Source organism: Salmo trutta, chromosome 14 (assembly GCF_901001165.1).
Source record: "Salmo trutta chromosome 14, fSalTru1.1, whole genome shotgun sequence".
NCBI classification, from domain to species: domain Eukaryota; kingdom Metazoa; phylum Chordata; class Actinopteri; order Salmoniformes; family Salmonidae; genus Salmo; species Salmo trutta.
This window is the reverse complement of record NC_042970.1, coordinates 36,034,355-36,054,548: the sequence shown is the minus strand read 5'-3', so window position 1 is coordinate 36,054,548 and position 20,194 is coordinate 36,034,355. Positions and strand designations below refer to the sequence as shown.

The following is a 20,194-nucleotide window of genomic DNA, read 5'->3' as shown; positions in this document are numbered from 1 at the left end:
TTTCTGATCATCGGCCCATATCGCTGAACCATATTGTTATGTGGTGGTGCAAGCAGCGGGAAAAGTGTTTCATTGCTAATATATTTTTTTATTGCATCCTCTTCGCAACCTTGTAAAAGCATAGCTTGCTATGTCCAACTTGACCAAAAAAAGGAAATATAACTGGATTTATTGTTAGCATTTCTTGTACCACTATACATTATAAAATGATTTTCTTGAAATGTGAGGCTGAGAATCAAAAAGTCAGCAGGCTACTTCTGTGAGTTTGCCTCGGGTATCTAGGTGAAATGCTGCTGCATTATTTTGTTGGTTGTGAGGATGAACAGAATGACGTGTGCTCTGGGCCTATATGTCCTCTACAGTCAGACCTACATGCACACTACAACGTCTACATCCCCTCCACTACTTGTTGCCATATTGATGTTACTCATAACTCCAACTAAATAATACCAATGAGTATAATTACACCAACAATATGATAATGATATAAAAGTTAACATATTTTAATAGACATAATAAACCTTACACATATGAAACATTCATGTAATTCATATTGATATAGGCACATTTATTCTATAAACTGGATATAGATGTTACATAACACAGACAAAACGAAAATCTATCATATTGCTCATTCTAAAACGCAGTTATTGTAAACATTCTTATTTTTACAATATAGCATAGGTGAGTTGGTTTCATCGAGACAAAAGGGGAACGTATTGAATAACACCGGAGAGATGATAAAGAGGGAAACAGAGCAGCACAAGCCATTCAGAACATTTATATTTTCATGAACAAAATTCCCAGGGGAGAATTTATTCCGAATTATTTACAAACACGGTCACGTCGACAATAACACAACTACTGACTATAGGTACTACTTTTGATAGCATTAAAATCTACTTATAGCTTTCACTAGGAAAATGATTAGAACGATAATAGAAAATATATAACAGACAACAAGCAATACCCATCAATGCATAGAAGGTAAGTGAGTTTCAGTATTTGGCGTTGGAACGGATGAGCCCAAATAAAATTGAATGAATCCTGTTGACCACTTTCTAGACCTTTTCACATCTCACAATGGATCTGCTATACAAGCCTTGAGGAATTTGGCCTACTTCTCAAAACATGTATTAGCCTTTTTTGTATTAACTATCAATACAATAGAGTAAAACTGATTGCAATTCCCAGATTCATTGCTCTCATTCCTGCCCTTGCAGGGCTAGGGGACGCACTTAAATCAGAACACGTTCACCTACTCCATGATAACGGCTCAGTTATTTATACAGGTTTAAGAGGGATCCGAGTGTTTACGAAAAAAGATATTGGTCTACATAAGCCCCCAATTATTATTGCAGTAAACAGATCGCAGTCCATAAATAGTCATGACGGTACACAGGCTATTACTTTGCACCCAAGCGACAAGAGAATCCGCGGATCATTCCGCACAGCAATAGCAGCATGGACACGTGCACACCCCTCCCCAAAACAAACTCAAATAGCTTATGTAGTCCCCCCCACTAGCCTTTACGTTTAAGACTGCAACTCGGAAACGTTGTGTGTGCGTGTGTGTGTGTGCGCGCGTTTAAGTGGGATGAGAAATGTAATATCAGATAATCGACTTTTGTAAATCAGTGTTGTAATTTACAAACAATATCGAAATGCAATCATGAAAACGGCTCTAGAATGGATGGCTCTGACAGACGCAGAGGGCTGAGGGGCCAGTTGTTGTCCTTGACCGTGGCCATGCACGTCTCCTAGAGCACATGATTGATTGAAAATGAATAACTTAGGCTTTTAATTGCATGCCCCAAAACCGTGTTAATAAGATCCACTGAGATAAAAAAAATAATAATAATTGGCTGAAGCTCGAGTTTAACCTTTCATGACCGTTGTAACACTTGTTTTAGGAGTTCTGGGGTCGATCATGTCATGACTTATTTAACACTGGTGAAATGTAGATTGGATGTAAACCATTATGGGCCATAGCCATATTGATGGACCGTGCCTACATAGACGTAGCTAAGTGAACTTAAACGTATGAAACATCATTTGGGTCAGTTCAATCTTAATTCCACTCATGAGACTTAAAAGGTTTCTAAATACATGCTATGCATTCGTACATTTGATTGAGTTATTCATTAATATTGAATATCCATTAGTATTGATTCCGTAACTTTCTATTAGCGTCGTGTTCTCAACAAGCAGTCCTATGCTTATTACTGAAATTGTTCATATCTTAAATCAAATCAATTTGTAAAAATCCGATATATATATACTTTGATTAGTTAAATTTGTTTGAAATGATTGTGAACATGGTAGACAGGACGTTCTGCCATACCGAATGAGTCACAAGTGTTAGTGCATTGGTAAAAGGATGGGAAACTACATAGCCAAAGAAATCTTTGAAAAAGGTTACAAATCCCAAATGATATTTTCCCAAATAATGTTAATTGAAACTTTGTGTTGCTTTAGACTGCACTGTGCCTTTCATTCCTGGGCGCGGACTATTTCGAATGTTCTATATCAAAGAACATATAATATAGGGAAGACTATTAGCCCTTGCACTGTCACTACTTGTACTGATAAACGTTTTATGCGATTTAAGGTCAGATAAAGATATTATTTGGTGTTTTATTTTGTTTTTCGAGATAGATGAGGTCGTTTTGTTTCAGAAAATATCCTTCTAAAGGACGTCAGACGTCATACTGTGCATGCTATATGCCATCGCATTTGATTTAAACCGAAATAATCAACAGTATATTTCATTGAGAATACAGCATGCCTATATTCCTCTCTAAAATATCTCTCTCCCCGCACTCTCCCTCCTAGAAGAAGGACAAGGCCTGCTCCCTAAGCATCAATCTCTTCTTCTTCATCCGCCGGTTCTGGAACCATATCTTAACCTGTTGGTCGCTGAGGTTCAGGCGGTCAGAGAGTTCCCTCCGCCGCTGTCTGGTGATGAACTCATTGAGCATGAACTCGCCTTCCAGCTCCGCCAGCTGGAGTTTGGAGTAGGGTTTCCGTTTCTTTCGGGTTCGGGTGTGCATTGGGTACCACGGGGCGCCTGGAGAGAGGGAGAAGTGGATGGGTGAGCATGGGATGAGGCTCTACAGCAGGGCTCTCCGAACCTGTTCCCGGAGCGCAACTGTCCTGCAGGTTTTCACTCAAACCCTAATCTGGCACACCTGATTCTAATAATTAGCTGCTTCATAAACGGAACCAGGTTAGATACAACTGGGTTTGGAGTGAAAACCTACAGGAGGGTAGCTATATAGCTTGGCATGCATCGCCAAGGTAAGGTAAAAATCCTGCACTGCACCAATGGGTTGGTTCTACAGAGCTGATTGCCCGTTTTTCAAAGCACAAACGTATTTTGAACAATTTTGCCACCAATGTAAGCAGTTCTTGACCCAGTCTTAAAGCAGACCAATTTACCAACATGTAAATTGTCAGATTAGAATATGGACACAAACCAATGAGGTAGATTCACCTAGTAGGCCTACTGTTGATCAGTTTAGAAGTTCACTAAAGAATGTCGCGGACGACAGGAGGTCATAGCACATATTTCTTGTAATTTGATTTTGGAGAGACACTAGCTATAATTCACAATACTCTGTGTCACACAAGGTTTACAGTGGCAGTTAAGGTCGCCAATCTCTCTCGAGCCTGCAAGCATATCGAATTGCCAAAAGGCATGCAAACGAGAGTTCTTGTGAATAACATTCATTGTTTCGATGTATGATTTTGTTAAATATTGGTGCAATTATCAACAAACTCTCAAAAAAACACGAGTCTGTATTTGCAGACTGTATCCTGAAATTCTATAGGTTGAAATGGTTCAAAATCAAATACTGTTGTTTCGTTAGTATGATCAAGACATTCTATTTTTTTTTTTTTTTTTTTAATCACAAACAATATCGATTTTTATGGCGCTGTAAGGGTTTACTGGTGTGTAAAGGCTGAGTTTAAACGAAAATATGAACCCTTTCTTGAATACTTCCCCTAGCGGTGCTCATCCCAACATGCAAGCCTCGTGTCAACTCATTATCCTAATCATTTATATAGACAAATAAAGAAATAAGATTTGAATGAAAAAACAAGCGTGTAACATTCCATTGTTAACATCCAATAAAAGGGAATGTATTGTCGTATATAAGTGAATTCCCTCACCTCCGCCCGCTGCTGTGCTTGGTGCGTGATTGCCAGGGGATGTCAACGCCTGAGCGATGCCTGTAGAGGCTTTGCTCCCTTCATTGAGCAGCGATGAACTGGAGTCAGATTCCAGGGATTGACAGGATGGCGGATCTTGGGTCAACTGCTCCACGCCATAGTCGTACTTGGCATATGTACCGTTGTTGCCAATCCCGTTGTGCAGTCCATGCTCCGTTGTTATGGAGGAAGAGGAGTCTCCTCTTGCCCTCTCTACACGTTTGAGGTTTGCGCTTTCAGCGCAGGGTTCCCTGTTGCCGCCACCGTTGCTGTAAAAACATTTGCCTTCATCTTGCCTGGTGATTTCGCATGCACGGTTGAAAGAGGGGTTAATGGACATGGCACTGCTAAAGTAGGGTTGAGGATATCCATTGCACGGCTCCGACGCGGTCCAAGGAAGGGAGCATACATTGTCCCTTCTTGGGTAAGAGAGAGAGGGTAGACCCGCCAGTTGTCCCCCGGATGCTCTAAAATTGGGGAGGTAAAATGTGTCTCCCGTGTGGATGTTTACCAACGGTCCCACAAACCCGGGATTAAGAAGATTATGCTCGCCCATTTCGGCGGGCCCGACCAAGAGCTTCTAGTTTATAGTAATCTGACATTTAACATAGTTAAACCGAGCGGCGTGCCTGATTGGTCGAACTAGGGTCACATGTCCCCACCAATTTGCCTTACGGAAGGTGCCACCCACTATGTCCATGTCTGACCAAACAAAACATTAGCTTCTGTATTACGGGTTTTATATGCTTTTTAAAATACTTATAAACATTTCATGCAAAAGGAAATCTGGGTTGTGTTTTCTCCTTATTGCATGTGCTTCAAAATACTCTGGTCTTTCATTTTGAAGTGATACCCCAATCCATTAATATTACAGGCCATCTTGATCTCAGTAAAGGTTTCCCAGAGCTTGTTTTTTCTTTTTAATATGTCATTTAACAGTTACAAGGCAGCTGCAAAAAAGGTCTGTAAGTGTTCTATTGTTTCCGACGCACCAAATATCTACAATTGTTGGGTGTGCTTGTCCGACTTTATTTTAGAGCAAATTACAGATGAATGAATGTCATATAAAGCTGCGGTGCTCCGCTTTACGGGCCTGTCTTAAGGAACGACTGATGCCCACAGCCTCACTCCTCTCGTATTTACAGTAACGGGGTCAGCAGGTTGAAACCGTTGGCTCAGTAAAAAATAAGACGATCTGCAATAAGGTTATTTTAAGAGCGTATATTTCAAATGATACCCGCGCTTCTCGGAGGAAAAACTTCTACAGATATCCTATTAAACGTTCGTGGCCATGCACTGGGGTAGCTCGGTATAAACTCACTATTATTTTAACAAGGTAGTCGAAATTAATCACAGTGCATTTTTATTAATTGATTTGCTACTGAGCGCCCCCTGTCACAATCAAGTTGAGTAAAGTGAGCGATAAAGGGCGGCAGGTAGCCTAGTGGTTAGAGCGTTGGACTAGTAACCGAAAGGTTGCAAGATCAAATCCTCGAGCTGCCAAGGTAAAAATCTGTCGTTCTGCCCCTGAACAAGGCAGTTAACCCACTGTTCCTAGGCCGTCAGTGAAAATAAGAATTTGTTCTTAACTGACTTGCCTAGTTAAATAAAATAAAGATGTATCAGGTATCTAATTATTAGGTATCTGTATGATAGGTCTACTGCGAAAAAAGGGCTCACAGAGGAATGATAAGTGGTCCAAGAAGGAGTGTTCCTCTAAATACAACAAGGAAATGGAATTTAACTGCTTTAAGACTTGATTTTTGGTTAAGACAGGCATACTCATTTTAACTATTTACATTCCTCGTGTAATGTTGTTATTCTCGAAATGCCTGACAAACTTCACCACGTTCTAATCATTGGACCTACTTGCCAAGCGATAGCAACTACGTAAGATGTCAACAAAAACATTGCTTATTATATAATTACTAATGGCTTACCATTGTTATTACAGTGCCATGGTGGGGCTATGTGTGCATAGGACAGAGTGTGTAATAAACCTACCTATACATATCACTTTCTATAGAAGCCTTGGCTTCTGCAGCAGCTGCTGCTATGCGACGAAAATGAAATAATAGTGTCTGTAAGGATTCATATTCATCAAGAAGGATGGAAAGATAGTTCTAAACGTGGCATTGTAAATTAGGCCTAACTTAAACTTTGGAGGTTGGCAGTGCATTTGCAAGTGTATTTCACACTACTTGTCTATGGCCCATTGGAACTTGAAATGGGATAATACAAGCTACGCATTAGAGCTATGGAAGGAAGGCTACAGAAGCAGTTAAAATATCGTTGAAAAAGCGCCACAGGTCTGGAATAATGAAACTGCATATGAGACATAAATTCTGTCATTCCAAGAGCACGCATAGCCTGTTTTAGCTATCAATCAATGTTGCTTTTTTACAAATGAGACAAGACAATCGACGAAAACAGAAACAATATCTGATTTTAAGCTAGTGCGTTTTTATTTTTAGGGGGAAATATAGTAATAATTAAACATATAGGCCTAGGTCTACAGTAGGTCTACAGTATGTATATCTGCATAACGTGTTAATATAATGCCCTAATCTGTAGAGCATTTGCGTATTATGTGACACTATCCTAAAACTGATACTCACTTAGTTTTAGAGTTGAGAGATTTTTTGAGAGCCCATTGTTTTGAACTGCCATCAGATACAGTATTTTATAAAAACCGTGCGTAATAGTCTACCCAAAAGGGCGCTTTTCATAAACAAATGACTGCAAATGCATGAAACACACAACACGCATTTCTTAGGCCTGTTTGTCGTCTTGTACTTATTACATGTTTTGTTCTGCTTCACAAAACGAATATGGATAAAATCAAATGTGCCGCTGATTTTCCATGATCAATAGCCTAGCTTTTGGATTAGTTAAGCAGAGTAGGCCTGCCTATATGCTGCACAAGTTCACTAAATGTTGTAGGCATATTATAATCATTGTCAGAAAAGGACACTAGTCATCGACCTCCAGTCATCCACGGCTTCGGTCATTGCACAGATTAGTGTACTCCTATTAGGATGATATTGACCAAAGTAGGAAGGGGAATCTCATAACAACAGTTTATGATATCTAGGAACACTAACACACAGGCCAATACATCTTTGACGTTTATGCTAATGAGCCTATCCATTTCTCTGCGCACACAGTGCTAATCACAAATGATGAGGTTAAAAAACAGTCCGTTTGGCAATCACGGATGTTACCTTGGTGAAACAGAAGATAGATAACCATGCCCCATAATGACGGCCATTGAATAAAAGGAATCACTCCAAACCCTGATTTCTCGACAGGAAGTTAGAAAAACAACATGTGACCACACATAATTGTGTATATAGAAGAAACGCAGTATTTAGAAACACCGCAGGTATTTTCTATTGAAGACAAGACTCAGGAATCACACTTTAAACATTTTAACAGGCAATTGCAAAAATATGCTGAAACTTTCGCGTTTCTCTTCTATCAAGTTCTTTCTTTCCGCTTTTTTAGTGAAGAACGCTATACCAATTGGCGCTTCGGCAGTTCAAGGTCACTGTCTAGTGCATTGATGTCTGCTGGCTCATTGACACAACTGTCTTGGAATCCCTCGCCAAGTCCAGACAGGGGCAATAGCGTAAACAAAGCGTTTTCTTCCTTTAAGTTCGTTACATGTTGTCAGAGTTACAACCCCGTTGTGAAACTCATGAATGATTCTTTTAAGTCCCCCCAAAAATCACACTGAAGCCAAATATCGATGTCAACCCTATTAACATTAGGCCACTATACCTCATACTTAGATGGTAGCATGGCCATACTTAGATGGTAGAATATAAAAAGTATCGCACTTGAGTTTTCTAATTGTTGAGTAGGCTAATTATATTTGACCGATTTTTTAAATCTTATTTTTCGTGAGAATTAAATTATATAATGATTCAGTCTATAGCCTATGTAGGTTTCTTACAGGCAAGCCAAGGCCAATCGTAATGTTAAATTGGCGATCTAAAATAAACAAAACTGGTCGAGGCATCACTGGTTCTGGAATGGAATGTGAAAGAATTCAAGCTAAGGACTGCAACTTAAATTCCTTAATAATGTTTAATTCTGACGGGTTTCAGGGCGCCTTCACAGCTCTTGTTTGTATTTGGTTGTTTATTTATTATTTAAACATACTTAATCAACATGGCATCGATAGATTGTGCAATTTTAATTTGCGTTTACACAGATTACAAGGCTATTTTAAATGTAATCCACTTTTGATTAGTCTACAACTCAATAAATCAGAAGGTCTATCTGATGTTTTTTCCCATAGACCTAAGTGTTTTTACTTCAGTCAAGTTTAATTGCGTAGCCGAACTACCAATTTACCCAATGGCTTGATTTAAACAAAATGGTAATGTATAATTCATTATCGTATAAAGATAGCTAAAATAATATAACAAAATAATATGGCCAAAGAAGTTGGAATAAATAAACAACCCTCAATTATTGGAAGAAGGCCATATAATCAATTCAGACTATGAAACCTGTATTTTGACGCAAGATCAACATTACCACACAATATAGGCTACTTCATGGGCACAAAATATACCTAGCCTACTTCATAGCATCGACTTGGAAAACATGAATATAGAATCAATTTCATCCTTACTACTGTCAATACATTATTTGGTAGGATACTTTTTATTGCTAACCTAAAGTGAATACACACAACGAATACATAGGCTAAATACATCACCTGTGATGTTTCAACGACGTTTGGAATTGTGTTTTCTATTTGATAGGCTCTGGACTATGTTGCAACGGCCCGTGATATTTGTTTGGTAAGGCACAACCACATAATATGGACCCACATGCGGTTTTGGCACTGTGATGCAAATCTCATAAATCTCTCTCCGTGTGTGTGTGTGTGTGTGTCATAAGGACTGCCGACTACCTGCCACTTTACTAATCCAGAATGAGTTATTACAATAAAATCTGTTAGTCATATTATGTCGCCAAGCATTGTTGCTTAAAAACGCCATAATATCTTACAATATGTCCTATAGCCCTGCGTGAGAATGCATCATCTGCAATGAACGGCTGCAGCTATTTCTGATGCAACGTCCACTCGAGCACAGTTCAGCTGTTCAGGATAAAGACAGTTCTTCTGGCTGACAAACCAGCTTTAAATCACGCAACATGACCACTGACACATGCTATAAGAATGTCAATTGAAAAATGATTCGTAAGGCTACTACCATCAACTACTGTTGATAAAAAGGAAACCTTTCTGGGTGCGTGGGTGGGTGGTTGTTTGGATTAGAGTAAAGCAATATGTGACGGAATCTCTGATCATTAGCACAATCATTTGATTAACGAAAAAGTAAAACATGAGACAATGGTGTTCTTCTTCGAATTCTGCTCACCTGCTATATGCTGCAAAAGGTTGAATCCACAATCCCGTCTCCAACTTCCTGCTATTTCCATCTATCCACCACCAGAGGCTGTCATATTCCTTCTTCTCGGTGCTCAGCGTTCCCACTCAGGTCAGCACACATCCACTCAGTCATACTTGGGCCTGACCCAGGTTGACTAACCATGACAGCCACCTTCTCTTTCTCCGAGTTGTTTCCCTAGATCGTTTAGCACGGTTCTAAGTTAAGATATTGACACAAACACACGAGTGGACAAAATCCATGTTTTAAAGTAATTTCTATCATGTAAATGATGTCAGTTGAGACATATGACCAATGACCGAGTATATCAAGATATTCAACAAAGAAATATAACATTTGATGATTCAAAAACGATATTGTGAACTTTTGAAGGAAGACTGTTTAATTGTAGGCAGGCTACTCTAGAAGTGAGACAAAAACAACAGTTTTACGGTATAGAGGCCCTGTGATTTGAAATGTAAACAAGAAAGGAGCTCAACTACGTGGTTTACCGGGAAATAAAAAAGAAAAGCCATTTCAAATGTCTGGGAACGATGCTGAAATGTGCAATTTAACCTATAGAGCGGATTACACAGCTCAGAAAATGCATTTGAAAAAACATAAAAAAAACTTCAATTGAAATACATATGAAAGTTTTCAATATTTCATACAAATAAATCCATATTGTATTATATTTCATTGGATAAATGCTACACGAAAGTTACTATTTTACGCTACTAAACAAGTGCGCAAAAGGCTCACTATTTCCATAAAATGTTGCCATTTGTTCAGCAATAGTTTAAAATGTTTGTGTGTGTGACGTATATTCATTCTATAAATGAATTTGTAGATTTTCAGATATTTGGTCTATAAGAGCAGTCATTGAAATCAAGCAGGAATTAGGCCGTGCTGTTCCAATGTGTCCAGTCTATCAAAAGTGTGCGCTAAACGTCTCCATATATGCCCATGTATGATTGTCTCCAATATCTTCCAAATGAAAGGGATTTCGCTTGCTATTTAAAATAAAACAAAGCAACAAATCGAATAGTTTTGAAGCTGCCTATTTTACTTGCAACAATATTATACAAAACCATAAAATACTAAATAAAGAAGGCGACTCCTACAGAACCTTTCAGGTTGTCTTCTAACAGGGCCTTACCAAGGTTAGTCTACTTCATGAAATTGCGGAAGAAAAATGAGTGATAATTCATAACATTAGGCTACTGCACTCACCACATGCTAAAATACGGCCATAGGGGTTGATGCACACAAAATATAATCTTAAATCGTAAGGGGACAAGTCTCATGGCACTAGGGTTAAATATTCTCTTTGCCATTATTACAGTCCTAAATCTGAAACGGGCAGGTATACGCTCTTGATATATAGCGATACAGTTCTTCACATCGATTTGAACTCAAGGTAGTATAAAAACAGCCTACATACCTTCAAAATGATTTTATGGGCCACGTCTGTTTTCCTTTAAGGCAGATGCACAGCTCATCGCAAGGAGCACACTTTAAATCTCGACTTGAAAAGGACGCTACACAGCTCAAACTTGTCGGTGTCAAACGTGATGGACTTGCAAGACGTCTATGTTCCGTCTACCTGTTATCCACGCTGAAAATACCACACACTCCCAATGATGACTGTGTAAGTGTGCTGTATAATTTAAGGTCTGGAGATCGGGGCGAGATAATTCTGTAAGACTGTCAGGCAAAGCATAAGGAAAAAGTGTAAGAAATACAGGAACAGATTAAAATGCTTGGAATTTGGGGGTGATATCAAATAATCATGGGGGGGGCATAATCCCTGACAGTATCCTCGTTTGTGGTATGCTAAATACTGATAACCTACTGTCTAGACTCGGGAAAAAAGATTATATTGCCTTGCAAACAAACCGCGTGGCTGGTACCCACCCCCACCCCACCAGAGAGAGGAAGCACACCCTTCCCTAATTATGTCCCTAGCTATGCACGAGCTGTTGTTATGTCAAGGTCAAAGTGACTGCATAGTCATGGTCAAGGGTAGTCAAGAAGTGACGTAGAGACACAATAGACGAGGAGCTCTGCAGCTACATTCCAGCCTACTACTAGGCCAACAACTTTTGATTGGGCCTAAAGTTAATTTAACAAAATATCAAGCAACAGTAATGTCAAAAGAGCTATAGAAAGGTTTGTCCAATTTGAAGAATTCTTAAATGCGTTTGGTCGGATGTCGTCTTCCAAGTTAGCTAAGGCCTATTGTTCAAACAGGACGAATTTGCTGCGTTATACGAATAAGCAACACGACGATGGCACAGTTTGTGTTACTATTTGAGCATTTGGGCTACAATCCAACCAACGACATTCCTGATTGTAAGGCATGCTACCAACATCCTACAGCCAAAGATTCAATATTGAAACGGGGTATGTTTGCATTTGTCTTTTAGCCATAATGCCAATTTAGGCTACTTTTTTGACCAATATGAAAACAAGTGGTCACGCCGATGGGTCTGTTCTCAAAATACAATTTCCATCAGCACGTTTTTCGAGACAAAGATTCATTAGTCAACGTGATATTTGAAAAGGAAACTCGTGTAGGCCTACGTCAGCAATACGTTTTGCTCGATTGAATTAGGAGAACTCAAGATACTTTAGATAGCATATTTAAAGGTAAGTATAGCCCAATGGTTGATCCCTCAAACTTGTACTCTAATCATACGTCATTCACAAGCAATCTTACCAACATGCCAAAAGCAATATCATTTAGTATTTAGTAGAGATTTTAAACTGAATAGCCTAGCATGTAAAATGCACAGTATTCAAGACATACAAGAGTATTTTATGCACAACTAAACACGTGCGTTATTTCCTTAATACTGTATATTTGTAATTTGTTCACCAATTGTTTCAAAAGCTATTGTGAGACTTATTTCCATTATCGAAATGATATGAAAGGAAAATGTAGGCTATAAATAGCCTTTAGACAATAGTTTAAGAAGACTATACGCGTCAAGAGAATCTCACTGAAGTTAATAATGTCAAGTTAACCAACATATGTTCTAAAAGATTGAATAGCCAACTTTTCGAAATTCGTTTAGAAAGTCAAATTTGATGTTTCGGTATAATTAACCACAATGGACCTTTTTGTGTTTTTCCTCGATGATTATTAATCAAGTGCATAATTTGGTATGTGTACCTTGTTTTAAATTATCAAATGAACTAAACATTTCTCGACCAAATAATGCACAGAGAGCTTATGAAGGCTTCCAGAATAAATTAGTTCATGCCACACCTTGGAGCACAAATGAGTGAATCAAATTGCTGCAGAGACTAAAAACGGAAATAATCAGATTTTTTTGCCTACTCTTAAAATGAGTCTTTGCTAATAATCTACACAGACAATTCTTGTTTTGACAAAATATCTAGCCTATCATTGCGTTTTGAAAATCATATTCAGAATCTGTAATGCAGTTAATTTAGGTTTGACGGAGATTGTCATGCCAATCTTCCATTATGGAATGAAGCTATAGGGAGGCTCATTTATATCAGCTAGTCCTGAAGTAGATCGACTTCTCGGTCTTAAACGCAGGATTGGGTTTATCATTCTAGAATTTAAACCATAATTGAACATTTTCAGTGTAGGGGTTCTTAACAATTTAGTCCTGGAGTAGTCTGTGCTTAATGTCATTGACGCTGGTTGCAACGGTAATGACGTTCAAAGAGGTAGACCTAATGTTATCATGTGTGGCCAACTTATGTCACTTTATCAAATGATTCCACGTGAATATTCGACGTTAGCCTACTGGTTATTTATCGAATAAGACAATTTGCCCAAAATGCATCATCATAATAGCCCAAATAATATGAAAAAGGGTTATTATTGCCGTTTTGATTTCGGGTCCATCATTTGGTTAGCCTACTAAACACATGTTCAAATGCTTTTCTGATTTGCACAACATTTTGACACACATTCTCAGCTGTCATCAATGAACTAATTGTCAATGTGCAATATCTATTCACAACCAGGACTCAGGCTAGACAAAAATCCGGGACACTGAAATTAGTATATGTTACGTTTGGTTTGGTACTGTATATGTATTCATTTGTTTTGTACGATATGTTACGAATTATAGTTTGTATGATATGTTACAAATTACAATTTGTGTTACGACCTGTAATTCATATAATATTACGAATTTACAATACATATGTATCATATACTAATTCCAATTTGTTGTTGCTAATGTTATGTGGCTAGGTGGCTAACGCTAATGTTAGCTAGGCTAGGGGTTAGTGGTTAAGGTTAGGGTTAAGGTTAGCTAACATGCTAAGTAGTTGCAAATGAGCTAAAAAGTACTAAGTAGTTGCAAAGTAGCTAATTAGCTAAAATGCTAACGTTGTCTTTGAGGTTGGAACACGCAACCTTTGGGTTTGCTAGACTTTCATGTTACATTCCCGACCAACCACTCTCCCTTTCGCTTTTGCCTTAAGTAACCATACAAAACATAACATACTAATTTGAGTGTCCCGGATTTTCATTTACTATTTTCTACATCCTATAAAGTGACACCGAATATGTCATACAGAGACAGAAGAGTAGACATTAAGCGATTAAACCAGACAAGATCTCGATCAAATAGAAAACAGATTCTATTAAAAAAAAAGTCATTTGACCTTGTTGGTCGTTATATTTATTTGTATATGAAACACGTTTCCATTGAGTAAATGTCGATCAAAACAAAACATCACAGTTTAAATACTGCACAAAATAAAGGAATTAAACAGCTTATGGGAGTGCACAGCCCGGATGCAATAAGACCTAACTCACTATACAAACCAAATGACAAAAGATTGTGCATTAATATGAAACATTTTTTTATATTCTTATATTGATTACAATCATTCATTCCAGTTGCATGACAGAGACATATCATTCGCTGAAAAAACATTATCTAAATATGAGAACCATAAAATATAGCAATTTACAACATCTGTCACAAGACAGAACCTTTAATTAAATAATAAATGCACGGCACTGTACATAGACAATAGCAGACTTGCTCATTCCCTAGGGATCAAACTAAAACCGCCATACAATATCATTGAAATATAGTTTTCGGTCTTGATGCGTCCAATACCTGAAAATGTCTGAACAAGATCACTGTATGACATCCCCAAAGACATCGGTTTACTTTATCAGTCACAAAAGTTTTTCATTTAGGTCTCAGGCTATACTAACAATTCTGGTAGCTTTCCACGCTCCTGTAAGGATGTGATCATTCGTTCCAAACCAGGTTTAGTAAATCTTCTTCTGTATTTTCTCCCAGTTTATGTCCAAATAGGGAAGTGCGATTTAAGTTTGTGTTTTGCAATGCATCATACCAGGTGAGAATAATGTCAATAGATAAACATCGAGCGTTAGTGATAAAAAAGTATTTGAGTTGCCATGCCAGTGAGATTGGACTGAATCAAGTGGCATGCATGTGAGAGCTTGATTTAGATTTACAGACGAATTTCTTCTCCTTCACCCGCCGGTTCTGGAACCAGATGGTGACCTGGCGTTCGGAGAGATTGGTAGTGGCAGATATTCGCCGTCTCTTGTCTTTGGTGATGAACTTGCTGGCTGCGTACTCTTTCTCCAGCTCCTTCAGTTGGTTCTTGGTGTAAGGAACTCGCTTTTTGCGGCCTCGTCGGTAGCTGCTGACCTCTTGTTGCAAAGGGACGACATCTGAGAAAAGAAGGGCAAAACAACCATTGGTAGCCTACATCAATTGAAAACTAGGAGGAACAATTTGAAAGACATATAAAAACATTTGGGGGGGGGGGGGGGGGGGGGTGAAATGCTATGTGAAAGTACCCAGCACTGATGCATTGCATTGAAATCATTGCATTTGGTGAAGTTCATGGCCCCCGTAGATTGGCTATGCTAAGTTATTAAGATGGGCCTAAAATACTTGAAGTGGGCTACGGTTGGACTTAACTTATGTTACATCCCAATCATTAGGGTTTAAAAATATATAATCTAAATGTCTAAACGTAGGCCTAGGCCTAATGGTAAGCGAGCCCATTAAAGGCGCTGCATGGTCATTCGGTGGTCTGCAGTGGCCGCGCAGCATTTACGGTGATACCGCCTCTGCTGAAGGCAGGGCATTCACACTTCTTGCGTTTAGCGGAGCAGTGCAGAGCTGTTGTGAAGGAAGTTGTCAAGGAAGTGAGTTTGTGTTTATACAGGACATCCCGCCCCCACCTACCGTCAACCAATCATGTCAATGCGGATCCCTCCGCATTGTCACAAAATTTGAGAGGCGCACGGCGATGCCGTACAGAGCTCAATTTGGTCTCTGCATGCCTCCAGAGGCTCCGCTATTGCGTCACACCATCCATACCGCGCCTCCGACCACATTTTCGGATCAAGCATGCCAGCCATCTCTAGGCCTACCACGATTACTACTTAGTCCAAACATAGATATTTAACCTATGCATATTCAAAATGTAAATTGGCACACTGATATGCAAACATTACGAATATTAAGCCTTAATAATCCAAATTGGGGCTATACAGTCACTTAGTCTATGAGAGCGCAGGAACAGGCTGGGCATTCAGAAGCTAAGTCTATCTATATTGATAGCCCCTGATCTTAAACTTGAATGCAGCTACAATTGATGTAATACAGCTAAATAACAAGATATCACATCCCATTAATTTAATCATGCGGATGAGCTGTGTGCAAACAACCTGAGTAGGTTGGTTGGTTAACAGTCCTATCATATTTATCCTTAATACTACGTTTGATTTCAGCGTGTTTAAGAGTGCATCCATGGTAGAGATGGACTATTTTAATGAGGTCATGGACAACATGAGGAATATGTAATGGTACAACCAAACCCAGGACGATAAAAAAAAGAACTAATGTATTTAAAAAACAGTAGACCTATTCTGTGTTATGGGCATATAGCGCCAATATCACACTACCCCAATATTGACTGTATTGGCCAACGACAAGTTTGGGGAAAGTGGTCATACAAGCTCCAAATATCATGTGTGTCAACTGAACTAGATTGTGAATGGTAAACCAATCAATCCAGGAATCCATGAGCTATTCTTAACAAGATGGAACGTGATACTGGTATTCAGAAATATAATGTGCTATTCAATAGGGGCAATTGGCCTACCACATAACTAACGGATCAATTCGTTTCAACTATAGACAGTGAGAACTTCAATGCTTGATTACAATTGATTTGGAATGGAATTTGAAATATTAAATAAAGAAATTGAGGAGAAAAAAAAGGGTCTCGCCATTGCAAATAAACCTAATGCGTGAAAAGGGTGAGCTTCAATACACCACTCCCTGTCGTGACTAGATTTACTGGCACTGAGCAAATATCAGTTATTTTATCGGGGAGTGCAACGGTGCCCTGCTCCAATCCATAAACCTAACTGTAGGCTAATATGAAATCAAAAGGTCTTGTTTTTGCATTTCATCTGTTGTGGTCATATCGTGAAGCAGCCGCGAAGACGAATGATGGCAGGTTGAAGGAAACTAAATATTTTGGTAAGGTTATGTCTTTCCAATCTGTTTTCTTTGCTTCTATATTTTGGCAGACTCATTTCTAGTCCCATATCCGGCTATTGAAAAACCCCACGGCCTCCTCTCCGGACTTTAACTCAAGGATGAACGTAAATAAACACGCCTTCACCCTGTGCTATCATGCACTGTATAGTCATATGTTTATTTGAGATGGCTATACAAAGGAAACAGGTTTTAAATGCATAAATAAAATACATTAAAAGGAAATGTATCAATGTGACATATATAAAACATGTAACAAGAAAAGTACATTGGTTATTTAGATCCTTTCTTATAAGAAACCACAATGCAAGCCGCGTGGAATCTCCCACACCACCACCATACATACACACACTAAAATAAGTCATACCTGGGAAGGGCGACTTCCAGAGATGTGTTGACTGTGTTTGCTCTTTAGAACAGTACACCTGTCCGTCCCAGCCATTAGATAGAGCCCAGTGCTGGTAGCCATCCATGGGAATCAAAGTTTCATGTCTCGGTTCCGGGTGCGCACTGATACCGGGAACCACCGACACGTCCAAGTAACCCGGGACAGTCTGGTATGAGCTGGCAAAACCCGGGTAAAATGCGAACTCCTTTGCCCGGCTCGACAGCTCTTCTGTGGGCAGTGCCGAGCCGGGTTCTGCATATTTCTCGGCGGGGTGGTAAGAGCATTGCTTCTGCTGCAAGTTAACGTTGTGCGAGTGTGACAACCGACACCCGTAATAAGGGTTTCCGAATGGGTAGCCATAACCAAGGGTGGCGCTGGAGGAAGTCTGGGGAGCGGGGCACTGTCGCCCAGTGTCGTGGGAGGGTATGTCCGAGTACACAGAACCCTGGTGGCTTAGGGTGCCGGAGTGTCGTCCCAAAGCCGAGTGCGATATCAGTTCCCTGCAGTGGGTAGCAGGACAATTCCCGCTTAGTCCCTCCATGGATTGGTTTTTATTCGGATTACTTTCATTCAGGCTTTTTTCATATACATACATCAAGGTGTCCGCCCAGCGTGGATGCAGAACCAGCGAAGTTGTCATATCAGGGGTTGACAATGCTTTTTAAAAGTCAACTACTCCAAGACCGACACCTCATCCCCAAGCACTTTCTTTGCGCATGCGCAACGCAATACCCAAGTGTCCAGTTCATTATTGAGACCCTGGGATCCGCCGACACGTGACACGATAACGAGACCGACACGAGGGTGTGTTGGGGGTGGGGGCGAGGGGCGAGGGGCTCATTCATTTAAACCGCCTCTGGTGCATGTTTCTTGATTGCAATTTTAAGTCCAGCGGATACACTCATTGGCTTATCATCGGCAAGTATCCTTAAAGGGGACATCAAACATCCCCAACAGTTTTAAGGTGGAGGAGGCCATGATCGTCATATTTTACAAAACGGAAATTCATTTCAACTGAACCACATAAAGTATCAATTCGCCAGGCCAGTGCTAGGCCAACTATTTAGATAGGCCTACGTCTGAGGATTCTCGATAAGGTAAAGATTACGCTTGTCTGACGTACTTTGCTCTAACAATATTTTTATGTAATCAAACCGGCTAAGCTACAATTAGTCTGTCAAACAACAACAATCTATTTACTCAGAATTTCAAATTTTTACCCGAAGATTGTTGTAGAGCGCAGAATAACACTCCACCCTTCAAAATGGAATTGTAACCAATAGGACTTTTGGTAGGAATTATCTTCCTGTTGTCAATAGCCTAATATCGAAAATGTTCAGATAATTCTCCATGACAGCTTCATTTATTTAACTTGACTGACATTTTAAAATGTTCAAATTCTGTGTATATAAATAAATAAATCACAAAACCTTGCCAGTCCAGTTAACGACAACCCTCAAGGTCGTCGACAAGATGCCCAATCTAATGCTAATTGCAACATTTTATTTCCTCCAATAGTCCTACCACTAACGTAAACAGGCAAATACAATTGACACAAACGATGGAAATAAAGTATAAAATAAAACCTCTCTCCACGGCACAAAGAAACCACTTTTTCCCAGTTGTATACTCAGAAAGTGGTTTGTTGAAACATGCAACTGCTTGGTCTGTATAATTTCGGGGTAGCCTAATAAACAGAAATTGCGGTGCAGTTTTGGCAAAACGCTGAAAATATGAAGAACATAGGAGAGGTGGATAATAGCCTAATACCTTTTTTGGGGTTATAGCAGTGGTCCATGCATAATCTCTAATCTAAAATCCACATTTTTTTTCAAGTATGTTTTTTTTTGTCACAGCAGTGGTCCATGCATATTCTCCAATCTAACGGAATGTATTATCTTCTCCAGCAGGCTAGTGAGCAAAAAGGTGGATTTATTTTCCCCTAATGCCAGTTGTTGTAGTAATCTGAGTCAACAATCTGAGTTAGGGACACAAGGTCTTGGTCTTGCACCGGTCTCTACATTATTTCATTGGACAAAACGTTATTGACCAGCCATAATACCTTATATTTCAGGTTTAGTAATAAGTGCATATACGACGTACAAAACGGAGTTAAAAAGGTAGGCCTATTTGCCAAAAATATAGGATATTGCTACATTCTAAGAATTGTGTTTTGGAGATGTGTATGCACTGAGGGAACGTGTTACAGTCGCACTATAAACATACATTGTGAATATTAGGCCCATCTAAAACCCCTGCCATGATGGTCAAGAGGCAGTCATATAGCTAAATGCACCAGGTATGGGCTCTGTGTCAAAAATCAACATGAAACAAACCACAACCTATAGGTTATTGGAATTGAAGAGATAAAGAGAATAAAATCGTTGAACTATATATTCGGTTTGTCGCAGGAAAAGGGAACTAATCTGCCAGCGGAGCAACTCACAAATATTGACCATTCATTCAAATTGCAGACACAAGGAAGTCCAAGGTCAAGGTAGGGAACGCAGACTGACATGGTCGTAATAAGTCTAGACAGGCAAGAATGAACTTCACACCCGCATTGTGGAGCTTACGTGCAACCTCGCTGCAATTAGGAGAGACAACAATGACGCTTCCAAGTA

The 20,194-nt window shown here is 39.4% G+C and overlaps 2 protein-coding genes across 2 annotated transcripts; both read right to left on the bottom strand.

Moving 5' to 3' along the window:
* Positions 1 to 479: 479 nt before the first annotated feature.
* On the bottom strand, positions 480 to 4,846 carry LOC115207928 (homeobox protein Hox-C12a). Its single transcript, XM_029775524.1, has 2 exons — positions 4,177 to 4,846; positions 480 to 3,070 (listed from the first exon to the last, which is right to left on the bottom strand). Exons 1-2 carry the CDS (start codon positions 4,769 to 4,771, stop codon positions 2,832 to 2,834), a joined length of 834 nt encoding a protein of 277 aa, XP_029631384.1. The 5' UTR covers positions 4,772 to 4,846; the 3' UTR covers positions 480 to 2,831.
* Positions 4,847 to 14,272: 9,426 nt separating this feature from the next.
* On the bottom strand, positions 14,273 to 18,267 carry LOC115207926 (homeobox protein Hox-C13a-like). Its single transcript, XM_029775522.1, has 2 exons — positions 17,550 to 18,267; positions 14,273 to 15,336 (listed from the first exon to the last, which is right to left on the bottom strand). The coding sequence occupies exons 1-2, from the start codon at positions 18,208 to 18,210 to the stop codon at positions 15,077 to 15,079; spliced, it is 921 nt and encodes a 306-aa protein (XP_029631382.1). The 5' UTR covers positions 18,211 to 18,267; the 3' UTR covers positions 14,273 to 15,076.
* Positions 18,268 to 20,194: the final 1,927 nt, after the last annotated feature.